The 17,004-nt window shown below is 44.3% G+C and overlaps 1 protein-coding gene across 1 annotated transcript in view; it reads left to right on the top strand.

Annotated features, from left to right (window-relative positions):
* Positions 1-15,693, top strand: part of LOC8052318 (protein GPR108) — a 142,777-nt gene extending 127,084 nt beyond the window's left edge. Inside the window, exons 19-21 of the mRNA XM_040222197.3 lie at positions 1,231-1,412; positions 13,888-14,039; positions 15,470-15,693. Of these exons, the coding sequence (XP_040078131.1) occupies positions 1,231-1,412; positions 13,888-14,039; positions 15,470-15,497 (362 nt within the window). The 3' untranslated portion in view covers positions 15,498-15,693. The remainder of the gene's footprint in view (positions 1-1,230; positions 1,413-13,887; positions 14,040-15,469) is intronic.
* Positions 15,694-17,004: the final 1,311 nt, after the last annotated feature.

The following is a 17,004-nucleotide window of genomic DNA, read 5'->3' as shown; positions in this document are numbered from 1 at the left end:
GAACCTTTGAAATAGTTTTTTTTTAATTTGCCGAGTTTGACGCAGAATTGGTGTTTTCTCACTCCTTGGTTTGCAGTTTATGATATAATCGCCATTGTGCTCATAAACGGGGTCACGAAGACTCGTGTAACGCAGCTCCAAACGTTCACAAAACGACGCCCTTTGGCATAATGAAACACAAAGATCCCTGCCTTCAACTTCTGGACGCTCATCAACGTGTTGACCTCTCTCTTTTATGCTACGAAATCAGTCTCGGAACTTTTTGAACGCACCTTGTATAAGTGAAAGTGGTGTGAATTTCATGTGAAAGCAAAATCACGACACATGTTTTTCTTCTGATCCAGTGGCAGCATCCATAGGTCACAGATGCAAACATGGCGTGCGTCGTGTGCGTGCCGCTCTCGTCGGAAACACTCAAAGATGCCTCTTTGGCATGATGGAAACAGTCTTCCTATCATGACTACACAAAACAGGCGGACCACACATACACATTTAGCTTGCGGACACAAGTTTTTCAGGCTGATAGTTGGATGCAAGAAATTTAATTTATTTATTAGAGAAGCATAATGGCTCAATGTCAATTATTTGGCATTATTAAAAGCGCACGTCATGCAGGTAATTTGAGACTGCTTGATAGTTAACATCTCGTCACGGGCTTAAGCTGAGTGATTTGATTCATTGCCTATGAATGCAGCGTTTTTCTGTGTGGTGTATTGTTTGTTTAGCTGGACTATCGTAAGATAGATAATAAATCGTAGGTAGTTTGTATTTAAATCGTCGACCAGTAATTGACACCTTTTCTGCAATACTAATTTAGGTGTCCTTCAATGCTTTCTACTACATATACGTAATGCCTCAGTGTTCCCTATGAGACTAACTCCAATATTATGAATATGAAACCTCGTAGAGCGGAGTGAAAAGGGCAGTGAGAAAATTGAGTCACACCGGTCACGTTATCTTCCTACACATAAATGAAATATATATATAACGACTCAGTGGTTTAAGTATTGTAAGGTGCAGCACCGCACGTGTGTACGGTTTCAGTACTGGGAATTTCCGGTTAAATAAGGGTGAATTAACTTAAAACCGTGGAAAAATACTGGTCAACAAAAAATGCGTGCTAACGTGTCTTGCACCACTAAATGTTCTCAACATGTGCAGAACCAAATGCTGAATACTTCTCCTGCATACTTGAAAGTTCTGAACGGATGCCCGCGCAATGTTTTTCAGACCGCCTGTGGATGCGCCTCGGCTTGAACATGACGTGTCGGTTCATCCTGGTGATCTCAGCGGCCGTCAAGTGGGTCTACAGCATGGAAGTGTTTCCCACAGCCGTCAGAGGATTCGGCTTCTCTGCCTGCTTCACCGTGGGGCGCATCGGAGGCATGCTGGCACCCTTCACGAGGGACTTGGTAAGAGCTAACCTTAAGCCTTCCCCTCATCCTATGCCGTGATTCCTAAGGCACTAGTGCAGCATCAGAGGACTATCTTATATAGTTGTTCAGTAAACATTTGAAAGCAAACAACGAATGTAATTTTTATCACTTCTATGTTTACTGAAAATATAATATAACAATATGTAGTTTTATTTTATGACAAGCTCAAAACATAAAATGCTCTACAGGGTGCGGCCGTAAGAACCAGCACATTTGGCACAACTTACAAAATTCGAATTCTAATCTTACATTCTTCAAACTGGACACACCAGTGTCGTTTTGCAAAACCTATTATGTCGATATTTTTTAGAGCTCCACTCAAAAGTGAAACTGCATCACTGTTCGTACATTTTGTTAAAATCATTAATATTGTAAAGCGCTAAACCTTGAAGTAGAAAACAAAAACATATAGCCTAAAAATAAGTATGGAACGATGCTGGTGTGGCAGTTTTTTAGGTGTGACGCCGGTCTTCAGTGTCATGCGGACGTAACGGGTCGTCGACTCGATGCCTACGAAGCCTTCGACTCTCCACTTTTCATGGCAGACCCAGTGAACCTTCCCATACACTTCTAAAAGTTCGCAAATCGCGTCGTACGAGATGTGAGGAGACACCCAGGGCAGGGAGACACGAATTTCGGTGCAGCTGGCGTCGACGACGACGCACTTGAGGTTCTCGATCTCGAACTCCTTGTTGGCGAGAAGTCGATTTTTCGCTTCCGGCGTCCGAAGCGTCGGGAGCTACACGTGGTTTTTATAGAACACTCACAAAAGCCACGACGTCGGACAACCTCGCGAGACGCTTCAACTCCTGCCTGAAATTCTCGATCCGTTACGGACGTCTCTTGAGGTCGCGATGAAGCAGAACGGAGTTCAGGCACGCCGACCCGGTTGCATCGGTGGCAGCACGACCACAACTTGTCGGCCGAAGCCGTGCCAACGGAAGAAGCACGGCCAACGAGGGCCGCTTTCGCCGCTCCAGAAGAGCTTGCCGTCTTGCGACCGTCTCGTGCGAGCGCAGAAGCAGTCAGAGCTACGCCACAACGTTAACAAGCCGCTCTATATTTGGGGTTTTTGTGGTAGCCGATGTTTACTGCACGCACTCTGTGACAAAAAAACAAAAACAAAAACATATAGCCGATAACAAATTTCTGTTGTAGCACTGTCAATATCAAGAGCTCGTGCCAAGAGACGCGCTTTCATGCTTTTCAATACAAAAAAGCAGATATGTACACGTTACTAAAAAAACAAGTAACTAATACCGTTACTTGTTCGTCGATGTAAACAAAATCTAAGTACATCACTCGTTGCCGCTTCTTAAAATAAACGCGTTGATTGACCTCGAACGTATCGTGTTACGTTTCTCGTTACTTTGACGACCAAATACACAGCTGTATTTGTTGCACTCTTTTTTTTCTTTCAGAAGTCGTTGCAGTTAAGCCGTAGCTGTCTCTCGAAGATTTCATCAGTTATGTTTCCCCATTTTCTTGAGAATACAGCCTGACACTGACGAGTCGTTCTACTGACAAGCTCGATGACCGGCAGTGTTGTGCTTCAGGCAGAGCTGGCGAATCTGGGATTCCCTTCTCTTTGTAATTCTCTCTACTTCTAATGTTCGAAGTTGACAGTGCGTTCTGTGCCTTCCCGTGTAGTCAACCTCTGGGCTTACATTCGGTCTCTACACGGTTCTGGAAGGTTTAACCAACGAAACTCATTGTGTTTGATGGGTGAAGGACGTTCCAAGCTGTAGATTCTGACTGACGTGTTCAGCCATAAACGTTTCTATACTGTGTGGGGCTCTTTATGGAGGTCGCTCTACTAATAATCACCGCCACCCGATCGGTGTGCGCTTCGCTCGTCACCCAGAGAGTGACATACCACAACGAAAAGACAGCGAATGGGTTTACTCTACCTCCTGGTTGCCCGTCGTCGAGAGCCGGCAGTCCGGACCCGCCGACCCTTGTTGTCGACCGTCGATCAGAGCTCGCAGTCGGAGTCCATGTCCAGCCCTGCGGATCGCCCTTCTTACGCCAGTGCTGCGTAGGCTGGCTGTCCCGGGCTATCCTAGTCCGAGTCTCGCTCCGGCATTACCCCGGGATCGTCATGGCCCAGGTGGGTATGGCCAGGGCTCGCCATTTCCGCCTGTCCTGCTTCAAACCTCGCTGGTGGACCGCTCCGGGGTTCGTCATGGGCCAGATCAGGCAGACCGGCTCCATCGTTCCTGCCCAGCTCCAGCCTCGCTCAGCACGTACTGTCTCGTGCCAGCTCGTGTCTTATCCGCCAACCGCCTGTCACGTGCTTTCTGCCTCGTCTTCCACCGTCGTTTCCGAGAAATGTTGTACTGTTTAGTTGTTTCTTCGGGTTGACCATTTGCGCTTTTTTTGTAATAAACGGATACTCAGGTTACAATTCAGGTTACTATTAAAATGAGGTTGTTCAAACGGTGTTTTACATGTTAGTCCTCAAAAGTAACGATATACCGTTTTTTAGGGAGCGTGTTGGTATTGCATACAATTGTTTTGCGAAAGAATTGCACATAAAAGCCAGAACACAGCGCAGACCAAAGCACGGAAGACGTGTTGTCTGTGTTCTGTTCTTTATGTGTAACGCCTTCGTAAAAATATTGTATGCGATACCAACGCGCTCCCTAATGAACAGCACACTACTTTGAGATCTATGTGTTTGTCACATCCACTTCTGTCGTGAATGATGTGATGTCTGTGCTCATAAAAGCCAGAACACAGCGCAGAACAAAGCACGGAAGACGTGCTGTCTGTGTTCTGTCCTTTATGTGCAATTATATCGTAAAAAATTGTAACGAAATACCGTTACACATTATTTGAACTTAAAAGTGACTAAGTACGTTACTCGCTCCTTTCATAAAATAGTAACTAAATAGGTTACTCGTTACGGAGAAAAGTAACTAGGAGTAAGTAACTGATTACGAATAACGCGTTACGTACATGTCTCACAAAAAGAAAAAGAAAAAAAAAAACCTTTGGAACAAAATTGTGAGATGTCTAATTTGTTCCGAACGTTTTCGTTCACGCACCGCAGGGTGCATGAACGCGACGCTGATGCCACCGAGTTCGCCGTAACGTGTCGCACCTACCGCTCTCACTGTAAAACCCCTTCATCTTTTAAAAGTAGCGCAAGGTGCGTCGACGCACGAGCAGGGGCGGATCTAGAGGGGGGGTCCGGATGTACTGACCCCCCTCTTGATTTCTGCATGTGTAAAATTTAAGGCTTGAAACGAGGGAGAGGGGGAGGGGGTACCTAAACATATGGTACGCTGACCAACACCTGACCCCCCCTTCAGGAAATTCCTGCATCCGCCCCTGCGCACGAGCCACGTCCAACGTGCTGCCCTTGGAAAGATCATGGCGGCACAGCGCAGCACTGAGCTACATTTCAGACACCATGTTCTTCCCAAAAGTGGCGCGCGGCGCGTGTCTCGAGCATTTCCACAACAATATATGGTGCCACTTTTCCCAGAATAGAGGGGCTTTATCTGATTGTACTGTGCATTAACATAAGACTGCTCAATGTTTTGTTCGAAGCGCTTTGAAGCGCGTCTTCCAGTACGAGCTCTTGGCATTGACGGTGCTAAGGCGTCATTTTTGTGATCGGCTGTATATTTGTATATTCCTAGAGAGCGTGTGCAGTGGGCTTCGGGTACTATGCTCCGTTTCACCCACGTGGTTTCACCTTATGTTGTACCGCAGACAAGGCTAAAAGCGCGAGCTCATAGCGTTGGGAGCTACTCTTAACGCAAGAGCTTGTGCCGCCTTGATGTGCCCTAGAGCAAGGAGCTCGCGCTTATAGCCTTTTATGCGGTACATCATAAGGTGAAACAGAGTATACAGAAGCTCAAAGTATTCTGAAGGGGATTAGGGTGCCTCAATAACGCGTTCTTCCATCCAGGGTGGAGACAACCCCGTCGGCGCCGCCATATTGGGTCGTTCGCGTGCAGCTGCGCTATTGCGGGTGGGCTACTTCTCGCTCAGGATACGCTCACATATCGTGCAAGCTACATTACGCGTTGTATCTTTGAACACAGACGCGGATGTCAGAGAGCCTTTTTAACAAGTTAAATAAAAAAATAATTAAGCACATACGAAAAACAAAATACCGCAAGTGAACGCGCGGGTTTTCGTCTTGCGTCTTATTATTTTTGATGCTCGTTTTTCCCTACTAATGGGAATGCAGCAATTTAAGCGGCAGCGCCTATTATATCCTTCACGATATGGCAATATATTATAAATGTTAGAGTTTTTGCCATAGCTTGTTACAGTGGAGCTGCTGTTCTACTATTAGATTACGCCTGTTGCAGAGCTAGGTTTGTAGATTATGCACGTGTTTAGTAATTTATTGCATTACATAATATTTGCAAACACGTGCGATATCACAAACAATTTACGCAAATATACTCGTTCAGTGTGCATTGGAGTTTGTTTACACAAAAGCAAATGCTTTGATTTCCATCATACGAAATATACAAATCCACAAAAGAATATTTACATTTTTAGAAACAAGACAATCTCACTGCAAATTGGCACGAGTCACAGTTTTGCTGCGGGAACCATCGGCCGAGTCTTCTGGCAGAGTTACTCAATGCAAGTAAATGCGAAGGCGCATTTACTTGCACAAAACACGACGACGAAACAGCACGCGTCAAAATAGCACGCGACAAAACAGCACAGCGTCAAAACGGCGCAGCGACAGAAGAGCACGTGCCAAAACAGCGCGGCGTCAAAACAGCACAGCGTCAGAACAGCACAGCGTCAAAACAGGACATTGACAATAGAGCTTGGGTTTGGCGTTTTCGAATTTAGTTATTTTGGAATTCGGCGTACATTTTTCGGTTTTTATTTCAAGCAGAAGTTTTCGGTTTATTGCTGAGTATATTTGTAGACTCATAAACTTTTCAGTTTCTTTCGGTTTATTGACGAAAACCAGTATACTGACAAAAATGCAATATTTAAAGGCGTTTCTTTAAAATGAATAGTGAGTGAACCAGGTACTGAATTTCTTATTTGTTGCTGTCTGTGACGCACTGGGGCCCTATCGTGATCTGACATTATCGTCGTGGGCTCGTATTTGTACACAGGACGAACATGAGCTTTACTACCACTTCGGTCGGAGCGGCAAATACCAAAATCAAAAAAAAAACTGCAAGCATTGTGCTCTGTGCGCCTTTTCCCCATTTTCACGACTGCGAGAGGTGGTTAATTCGCGCAGTCCAAGAAACGACAATAAATCAATCGTATTATGCCCTCCTCTAGTAGACGGAAGCTATGGGTGTTAAAAAAGTGTGCGGCATTTACGGATGCCCTTTAATTTTATTGTTCAGTTCACGATTAAACTTTTTTCTCTGAACAAAGAATTCGACACACAAATCCCTATCAGGTGAAAAAGCCACATTTCGCCCAGTAGACCATTGCGTCGGTTCAACTTTTGTTGAAAGTTGAACCGATCTCGGAGACAGGCTAAAAACTGCGGGAGGAAGTGGTCATACGGTCAGTAATGAAGCACATTCCCCCACCCACACCTCCAAACGCCCTCGAAAATACTGACCTTTTTCAGTTTAAACCGAATTTTCAGAAAAGATTTTGTCGTACTTTTACTCGTTTTATTGGTGTATACCGAAAACGTTGAACCCTAAATATATCGATGGAGTTGAAAAATGCATGTTTCAAAGTAGGCACTGTAAAATAATGGAGAGTCTAGGCCAATTCCTCGATAGTCATCTCGTCGACGGTCAATTCGTCGAATCCGTTCTCATGGGAGCAAATTGGGAGTGGGGAGTATACTCGATGCGGGCATGAAGGCTCCCCGGGCAGTACCGAAGCCCCCGCTGTTGCGCATTCTGGCTATTTCTCGAGAAGTTCTGCTAATATTGACGCTCACGTTTGCTGGTGATGTTGTCTACAATAAATGAATCAATCGCACGACGATGTGCTGTTGTTAGTTGTTAAAAATAAAACAGAAAGTGTGTGCGACAACGGTATACTTAGCCCTACACTTTAAGGCAACAGTACTGAGGCTGTGGCACGCTTCTGCTTCACCGGTTTACACTCGATCAAAGCCTTCGTCGGAAATAATCTGTGAATTTAACTCAAAACAACTTCTCGCCTGCAAGCTGCAGCCACGTGTTTCTGGGACATTTTATTCACGGCGAATGAACCCCACAGAATCGTTGCCCATTGTACACCTTGAATTCGCTTGACATTAAAGTTACCTTATCTTCCCGGTTCTATCAAGGCATCTGTAATCGGCGCATCTCCTGCTTTTTTGGGGAGACGTTCTACGCTTAGGTGGTAAATACGAAACGACGAGTACTACGGAACCATATCGGACCGCCGTAAACCAGGCGTTTCATAACTTCAACTTATGAATTTCTTTTTCCCAATTAGCTTTCTTCTTTCGTTGGTTCTAAAAAAAAGAAAAAGAAGACCAGACAACGAGCCCAACATCGACGTGAAGATATCACCTCTAACTACCCAATCTCTTCAGTGATCAGCGTAGTTAAGTAGTAGTAACTACTGCTAACTTCGTTTTTTTTTAGCAATAGCACAGCAACACCAGTCGGGACACTGACTCAGCAATGAAATAGGCAATAAATTGCTTTATAACCTATAGCGACAATACATGAAAGTGTTAAGGAGGTTCGAAATTATTTGCACAGAGAGAGGTGAAGAGCGCGCTCGAAGTTGCTACATGCGTGCTGTTTTGTCGCTGTGCTGTTTTGCCGCCGCGCTGTTTTGGCACGTGCTCTTCTGTCGCTGTGCCGTTTTGACGTTGTGCTGTTTTGTCGCCTGCTATTTTGACGCATGCTGTTTTGTCGCCGTGCTGTTTTGACGCTGTGCTGTTTTGACGCGTGCTGTTTTGACCGTGCTGTTTTCTCGCGTGCTGTTTTGTCGTGTGCTGTTCTGTCGCGTTCCCACTCCAGCCGACCCAATATGGCGCAGCGGTGAGGAAGTGGCGGCGCATGTGGGTTAAAGGGTACGTAGCTCAACCGAAAGTGCTGTGCTGCACCGCGTCAAGAGACTTTTAATCCACACAGCATCGAAGGACTTCCAGTTCCGTTTTTATACACGGGCACTCTCCGTTAACGTGAGGCTGGAAGCAAGCGGTTTCTTCGCCTATGGTCCGTCAACTGCCATCTATGCGGTCAACTTGAAACTCAAGACCATGTCGTCATCGGGTGCGTCAACTGCAGCCCCTTCTGAGACGAGGTAGAGACCTTCTTCCGGGTGAGACTAGGTGGGTCGGGGATGGGCCTGAGATTTCTCACTCACGGCGGGAAAGGTGACACGAGGGTTCTCCTGGGAATGATTACTGTCCTGGGATTGCACACTCCGTGGCAAATCCGAGTGGACGTGGTGGAGTGTGTGTTATTCCCCTAAAACAAGATGAAATGATATATCAGTGTCTTAAAAGATGATAGCATGTGGAGCGACCTTAGGGACTCCATGACTCGGGGACGCAGAGCGGTCCAAAGATCAAACGCCCGCAAACTGAACCCTTTCTAGAACTCGAAATATTTAACCAGTGTTCCCGTCGCTTTAATCACAGTTTGTACTCGCCTTTGCGAGAGAATTTCTAGGCTCCTTTTTTACTTTTTTTCTCTATGCAACAGTTTTACTTTCTGCATTAGGTCATCTTCTGTATATTGTGTACTTAAAATGAAAATACGTGTCATGCTGGAAAAATAAAGAGAAGAAAGTGGCGTAGCTTTGTGGTAACGCCTCCGCTTCGTACGCAGCGGACCCAGGCTCTATTGCTGCGGCCGGCCGGCGATCTTTTTTAAGGATTTAGCGACATCGACGAACGGCGGACATCCTATGCCCCACTGCGCCAGTTACATCAGCGACGACAACAACTGCAACATCAACTACTACAACATCCACAACGGACGTCATTTACAGTAGTGGGAAGAGCCCATAACAGCTATCGTTGTAAAATATCTCTTACCTATTACTTCATATAGTCTTGACATAATGACCTACCCCATCCCCTGTAGTCTTTTAAGCCTAAATAACTCTGCCAAGGCTGGCGATCCTTTGATAAAAAAATGTTTTGGTTCACTTCGTTGCCACCTCAGCTCCAAAGCACACCCGTCCTTCCTGCTCTTAGTATTTTAGGGATAAAGAAACTTTTCTGTAAAATTAACTTCCAAAAGAACCCTTTTGCAGATTTGGGTTCATGTATGTATGTGTAACAACTTCTACAAAAATACTACAAAAAGGAGGAACTTCGATTATGTGCACTGGAAGTACAGATTAGTACAAGCAATCACGAGAATACAAACTAAATATAAAATTATTTTTACTAATGCGGGCTGCAATTATTGCATTTAGATAAAATAAAAAATACTATGTAGATTGTTTCGTGTAAATAAATTAAAGTGATAGCAGTCGTTAACATGTATTTAGGCCCACAGGCATATAGTTTTTAATAAGCAAAATTCATGATGAATCCTAAAATACAAGGCTCCAAACATACAACCAATACGTGAAAGATGCGGTGTTTCGCGTTTATTATTTCTGGCATGAATTCTGAGTAGTTTAGTTGAATGGGAAAATACACCGTGCGTATTACATTTACGAGAAAAAATACCGTGAGTGTTTTCTTTATCACATCTAAAACAACCGGCAAAAACTTGAAAATTCTTGTAAAGAAAAATACCCTTCATAAATTAGTTAAACTGTGTTTTTATTCATTGCGGGTAGGAACATATAATGTATAATATTTTAAAGCCAATCATGATATCAAACCCGACACACGTGTTTGATTTCAAATGAAACAAGCCATTTAATAGCTGATAACATCTCTGACCTAATCCATACACAATCGGGATTACGTCTTTTAAAAGTTTATTCCTTTGCTGCAGTTAATAATTGTGAGAATAATTTCACGAAACCTTGGTACTCTTTTCATGCTTCTGCGGAATTAGGTCATTCCACTGATAATTTGGACCTTCTGATCAAAACGAGCTTGATCAGTTATTGTTTTATTTTTTACCGTTCCGTGAGAATGTGGATCAGCTAATTTTACGGATATCAGAACGGCTTTATCAAAGCTTTCTAACATACAAAGATATACCTTGTCAATACAGGACAACTCAAATTTGTCGCCTAAAAGCTTCAAGGGTTAATAAAGCTAATACCCAAACACATCTGACTGGGGTGATAAAATCCGATAGTGCATTATTTAGTTGGTTATAAAACAAAGTTAATGTTGCTGCCGGGGACGATATATATTTCTAGGGTCGTAAAAAGTATTGACGGCCCACCTACAGGCAACTTAATTGTGAATGCATCATCGTTATATTCATTTTCGATGCGCACCAACTGTCTTTAACTTAATTACGTAATCCCTCTTCCCTACCAGGCGCACTTCTGAGCGCAAAGCGCTCATACCGAGATATAAAAAAATTGCAGTCATGTCCTCAATAATATTATTTTGGTCGGAATGAATGCACCTATGATTGTTTCTAGGTCTTGAACAATACCCATGAACTGACCCCAATACCTTCAATAGGTTCTTACAATGAAATCTGTACTATTCTGATCAGTGTGTCGAACCGGAAAAAATATGGGTTCGGTTACGGTTCAGGTTCAGGTAAATTTATTTTGTTCCGGTTCAGTTCCGGTTCGATTAATTCGATCCGCGAACCGGTTCGGGGCGCTGAACCGGTTCGCGAACCGGTTCGGAAATTATAAATGACAAATTGCAACATCAAAATAAATTACAAATAAAACATCTGAAATCAGCACATACGACACGGGATACATCGTAGTGTAAGGCTCAGGGATTTCTACCAGGAATGGTTTCTTTATGTTCACTCAAAGGTTACCTCACCGACGTTTACGCATTCGGACTTCATCTAATTGGGTCCGACGCAGTAGCTGTAAAATCCGCGACCTCCTTACAAACCAACTTACAAGTAGAACTCGCTAACTATCCCGCCACCTCGGCGTGTAAGCAATTGAAGGAACAGTGGGGAGAAAATACAGCTTTCTTTATTTGAACTAGCCTTCGGTAACTCAAATTAGACCCTTAAAGAAGTTTTCATTAAACAAGATACGGAATATGAAAAACACTTCACCGAACGCAACGCCAGAAGGACGTAATGGGATAAATATTAAAATGGAAGAGTTCGCTGTCTCACAAATATGTTAGCTTCTAAGTGCCTATACGAAACCGGATGCATTATTATCAAACTCCACAGCCTTTTCTTTTCTCATTCCGATGGAAGCAAGCTTCAAGAACTCGCGCGTTCTAGAAACGTGTTATGAAATGAGCACACAGCAGCATTTAGGATTTACGAGATTGTAGAAAAATGAAATCCCGTGACGCGATTTTTTTTTTTTTTGCACAGCCTTCCAAGTTTTTTTTTCCGTGCAAGCCGCGACCGGCGCAATACTGGTTCCTATGTCAAGATTCATGGATGCAGCGTTTATATTCCTAAGACTGAGTGGAGAAGAAAAATATGTAAGCGAGGTGTGTGTCAGTTGACGGCACTTAAAAGACAAATGGCATTGATAGCACATTCATTGTCAACAGCGCGTGGCCGAACCGTTTTTTTTCCGGTTCAGTTCCGGTTCGGGTTCATCGCGATAACAATATAACGGTTCGGGTTCGGGTTCAGTTCCGGAAAAAATACCGGTTCGGTTCCGGTTTTCGGTTCGGTTCGGTTCCGGTTCGACACCCTGATTCTGATGATTCTTCAAGTTAGAAAGAAGGGTCAGAGAAGTAGAAAAGAGTCCTTGACTGCAACTGCACAATGATGTCAGAAATAGGTTAATGCGCAAAAGCGAAGACGTCTCCTTCTTCACACGTGAATTTATACTGCTTTTTATTTGATTTGTCTCTTGTCATCAAAAGTGGTTTTGCTCTGTCAGGTTCTCGTTATAAAAAGCCTTGAAACAGCGGCCTTCTTTAATCAGTAAACGAAGCTTCGCGCACGAGACGCGCCACCAATTTTCTTTATTCTCTTTAAGCGAATTTGACCAAAAACTAGGTTTTGCAGGAAGCCGATGTATTGCAAGAACATCTGTCGTTGCAAACCTGAGCCTGAGCATAACTGCTATGTCACTCATAGTCTTTCTGAGGTCGTCATTCGGCGTTCTGGGCAGCACGGGAATTTTCAGATTGGCCAGCCGACTACAATATTTCAAGTTGTTCAGCTCTTCCTACATGAACCGAATTCTTTCAGTTTGACACTTGTCCACTTCATATAACTCCTGTTGCTGCTTTTCTGGTTCATTGATTGACTTTGTTTGCGGAGGTGCCCTCTAACTGAGTCGTATTTTCCTGACAGTTCATCAACTTTGACATTCAGGTCTTGCATGTAAGCAACTAACTTCACCACCGTAGGCTTAAGTGTCAATAGCTCATCCACGTTAGTAGGCAATGAAAGGAGCGTATACACGCTTGCCTTCATGAAAAACAGGACATCAAGTTTTCTTTCTAAAGACGGGGAATAAATCGTGACTTCTGTCGTGTTATCTGCAAGCTGTTCTACGAAGAAGGTGTTCCACTCTGAGATCCGATTTGTTATCCCGTGTACGGCAAATCATGCAGCGCTACGTTTCCCGTTTTGCTTGTCCCGTCTGTTTTCATAGTGAGTTTCGGCAACACAAGCACGACACTTTCCAGAGTGGTACTCACTTTTACATAGTAAACATTGCACATATGTTTTTTTTTGGTTGATTGTTCAAGACACGTAACGCACTCTTTCGTGCTTGGCATATAACGCGGCAATTGGTAACACAATACTTGTGTCGGTGAAGCCAAAAGTATACAAACTACTAAAACTATCAATTATTCGAACGTACTCTAACCTCTTTAAAGAAAGACAAGCAAGTTGACATGGTTCAACAGCGCATCGCCATAAACTGCGTTGATTTCTGCGATGACATTGGCTCTTATTATGTTCTTTAGGTTGACCCGACGATCAATGAGCAAGGGCTGATGATGACTCGTCTGCTGTTGTGGCCATTCAGCGCGAAGGAAGACAACCAACGGGTGGATATACATGAATGGTGTCTAGCATCTTAACACTAGAGTAATGGCTCCCCAGGAGGGCCGCAGCGTCACCATGCAGAACTGTTTAAAGAAACGCAAGCTAGTCGAGGAAATTGTTCCCCAGCGCTTCGCCACCGACCGCTTGTACTATTCATCGTGCAAGTTTGTCTGCTCCTTGCGTACCTCGTGTGTTTTTTTTTGTTTACCTCCAAACGCGCTCACGTGCGTCAGATTTCCCTGACCTCAGCCAATGACAGCGCGCAATTGGCTGCCTCGTCGTCGCCCGTTACCTGGGCGTTCTCTATGTTGCCCTTCGAGTCGCGTGCGCCTTCTTGCGTTCGGCTGCTCAAAAGATACAATTTGGAACCGATGTTCGCCGTATAGTTTTTGTCATACTACGTGTTCACTTTCTTGCAGGGCATACACACGCACTTCAGCGTTCCAACGCTGGTCATGGGAGCTGCTGGAGTGACCGGAGCAACTGCCGCCTGTTTCCTTCCGGAGACGCTCGGAGCAGACCTGCCAGATACGTTCGAAGAGGCCGACAAGCTCGGCTCCAAGATGCACGAGTAGGAACCCCATTCGATTTTCGTTTGGTGACGAAATCGTTTGGTGAAAGGAAACGTCTTAGGTGCCTTGCTTTTTTGGTGACAGGCAAGATTTTGGGTAGCACGATTGCTTGATGACACCCTTCTGAAGGGACATAGTCTTCTTGTAAAACACTTTTTGGAGAGAGGCAGTTGAGATGACAGGATCATGGTGAACATAATTTTTGAGTGAGAAGGTTTTTTGTTGAGAGCGAGACTTTGGAGACAGGCTCTTTTGATGACAAGTTGACTGACTAGGTATACTTTGAGTGACCAGATTTTAGTGACAAGCTTTTGGTGAAATGAGAAATGTGGATTTGGCACACGTCTTGGGTGAGAGGACGAGTTTAGCCTGGCGGTCTCATTTAGTAAAAAAACAATCTTTGATGTGGCAGATTCTTTTGGTCAAAGGCAGAATTTGTTGTGATGGACCATTGTGATTGCAGGCAGTCTGTGTGGTGCCACGCTTTTTTTTTAGATGAAAAGTTTGATTATGTATGCAAGCTTTGTGGTGCAAGCTTCTTTGATTACAAGAAACTTTCGAAGAGTGGAACGAGTAAAAAAACCGAGCGAAAAATAGCCAAAAAAAAAAAAGTATATCACGGAACCTATTACTTGTTTTGCTGCTTTATTTCGCGGAAAGATAACATTTCGGTGCAACCAGAAGTGGAGCTAGATCGACACTTTCATTTGATTGATATGTGTCAGTGTTAAGACAGGTTTAGGCGTTTCAGCTTCTTTATTGTACTCTATATGTAATTTGCGAATAACAGAACCAAGAATTAGACGAACGGGCATAGCTGTACCATGCGACACGTAAAAGTGATGCCAAAATCACTCCTGTCGCTACGGTGATTCGAAACAAAATGCGCTAGCATTTAGTGCAGGGGTTCCAACTCATCGAAGGACGGGAATTCCAACCTCGCAACGGCCCGCCAGTCGGTTCCTTCCTCTCCCATCCCCGCGGCGCATCATTGGAAGCGTGCAATCAGACTCTTTCCCTCTTGTAAAAGAGGAAGTCAACATAACGATCGAACGAACGGGGCGAAAGAGCACGGCGGGAACCGCGCACAGCGCCGGGTCCTCACGAAACCAGTTAATTCCAGGCCAGTCCAGTCCAAACTAAACCGAACCAAAGCACGACCGTCCCAACGAAAGCCGGCTGCATGCACCAGGGCAATAAATGCCAACGCATTTAAGAAAATATAAGGAAAATAATCGAAAAAGCTCGACATTTATGTGTACAAAAGTTGTTATAGATATATCAATAAATAAATGTATTTACCAAATTCATACACTCATGGAAAAGAAATGTTGTAGGAAGGTACTTTTATCCTGAGTATATATTGAGACTTGTCGAAAATACCTTTAAAGAAATGCGTCTGCTTTTTTTCTATTTTTTTTTTTTTCAGAATCGAGCTCCAAGAAAGCACCAAATGATTGTGTGGCGTCGTGAGGTAAATAAAGACAACTTTAAATACTGTGGTTGGTCGGGACCACGGCGAAGAGGAAGACGGGGACTACGCAGGGCAGAGATTGACGACGAACTCGAAAACAAAGGACGGTTACGGAACGAGAAAGGGCAATACGCTGCCTTCAGATCATCACTGCGAGATAGTAAACCTCTTGTATATTATACGTTGCGTTGTGTGATCTCATTTGGGGCGGTCGAGGCGGGGCCTGATCTGGCGTTGGCTGAAGTGGACATTCACATTATCTAGCTCTTAAATGTGCGGCCCGATCAGCTGGCTCTCGCTTTTAGTTGTCCCTTAAAGGTCACAGACGACGGGTTCCTCGACCATTTCGGGGGGAACGGCGCACCTAGCTCGCTGAAGGCTCGTTATCGTGCGAGCCAACTTTTGCATTCGACACGATTTCGAGCATGGCCGCGAATAGCGACGGTCGTCCCAGACGCGGCTCAGCGAGCGTCGGACGCCGCCGCGCTCCCAAACGCTGTCGGAGGATGGGACATCCAACTCCGACGGCGTACGTGGAAAACGTCGGTGAGCTTATGCGCTCTATGACGGCGATGCTCGAGACGGTTTCGCAGGCGTTAGGAATGCCGGGCCTACATTCTTAAAAACAATCTACACCTCTAGACGTGTAAACAATTGTCCCAGGCCGGACACCCGAAATAGAGTTCGTTGTATTTTTGAGGGTAAAAGCGCTACAAACAACGGACAAGTAAGAGAAACTAACAACACACAACGCTACTTGCAGCCGAAGTTTATTCTCGGAAAACACACACACACACATATATATATATATATATATATATATATATATATATATATATATATATATATATATATATATATATATATATATATATATATATACACCGTGAAATCACATGTACGACAGAAATGCGACATCATCAAATCAGTGCTCGTCTGTCTGCTATCGATTTTGCGAAAATTGTTTAAGCATTTTGAGCATCTTTTTCTTAGTTAAAACACACAAGGAGGCTATGCCCTTTAGGGCGATAGTCACGCAGAGGGGGTCGTGACAATCACAGGTGCCGTCGTACCTTCAACGACAGCTGTCGCAGCTTCATTTACGTGATCCTTTTAGAGTCAGTAATTCCAAAAGTGTGGTGGAATACCTTAAAGGTTAAAATCCCGGTACATGGCGCGGTTTCCTTCGACGTCAAAGAACTTTTTTATTCTATCCCACATGAGACACTTTTTGAGACGGTTAGAGAAGCTATTTATAGGTTTGGTGTTTTAAAGTTCCAGAATGAGTGTGGCGTGTATGAGGTTTTCTTTTTTAGAATTGGTACGCTTCTGTCTGAGCTCCACCTATGTCGTTCATGAAGGAGTAAAGTTCATACAGAAGGAGGGTGTATGTATTAGGACGAGCGTGGCGCCCGTGCTGAGCGACCTGTTTTAGCAAAGTGTGACAGAGACATTGAAAGCCTGTTGGATAAAGAAGTCATTCGTGTTTT

This window comes from Ixodes scapularis, unplaced genomic scaffold, assembly GCF_016920785.2.
Source record: "Ixodes scapularis isolate PalLabHiFi unplaced genomic scaffold, ASM1692078v2 PGA_scaffold3__209_contigs__length_174095766, whole genome shotgun sequence".
Taxonomy (NCBI): domain Eukaryota; kingdom Metazoa; phylum Arthropoda; class Arachnida; order Ixodida; family Ixodidae; genus Ixodes; species Ixodes scapularis.
The sequence above is the reverse complement of the archived record's forward strand: the minus strand, read 5'-3'. Positions and strand labels throughout refer to the sequence as shown.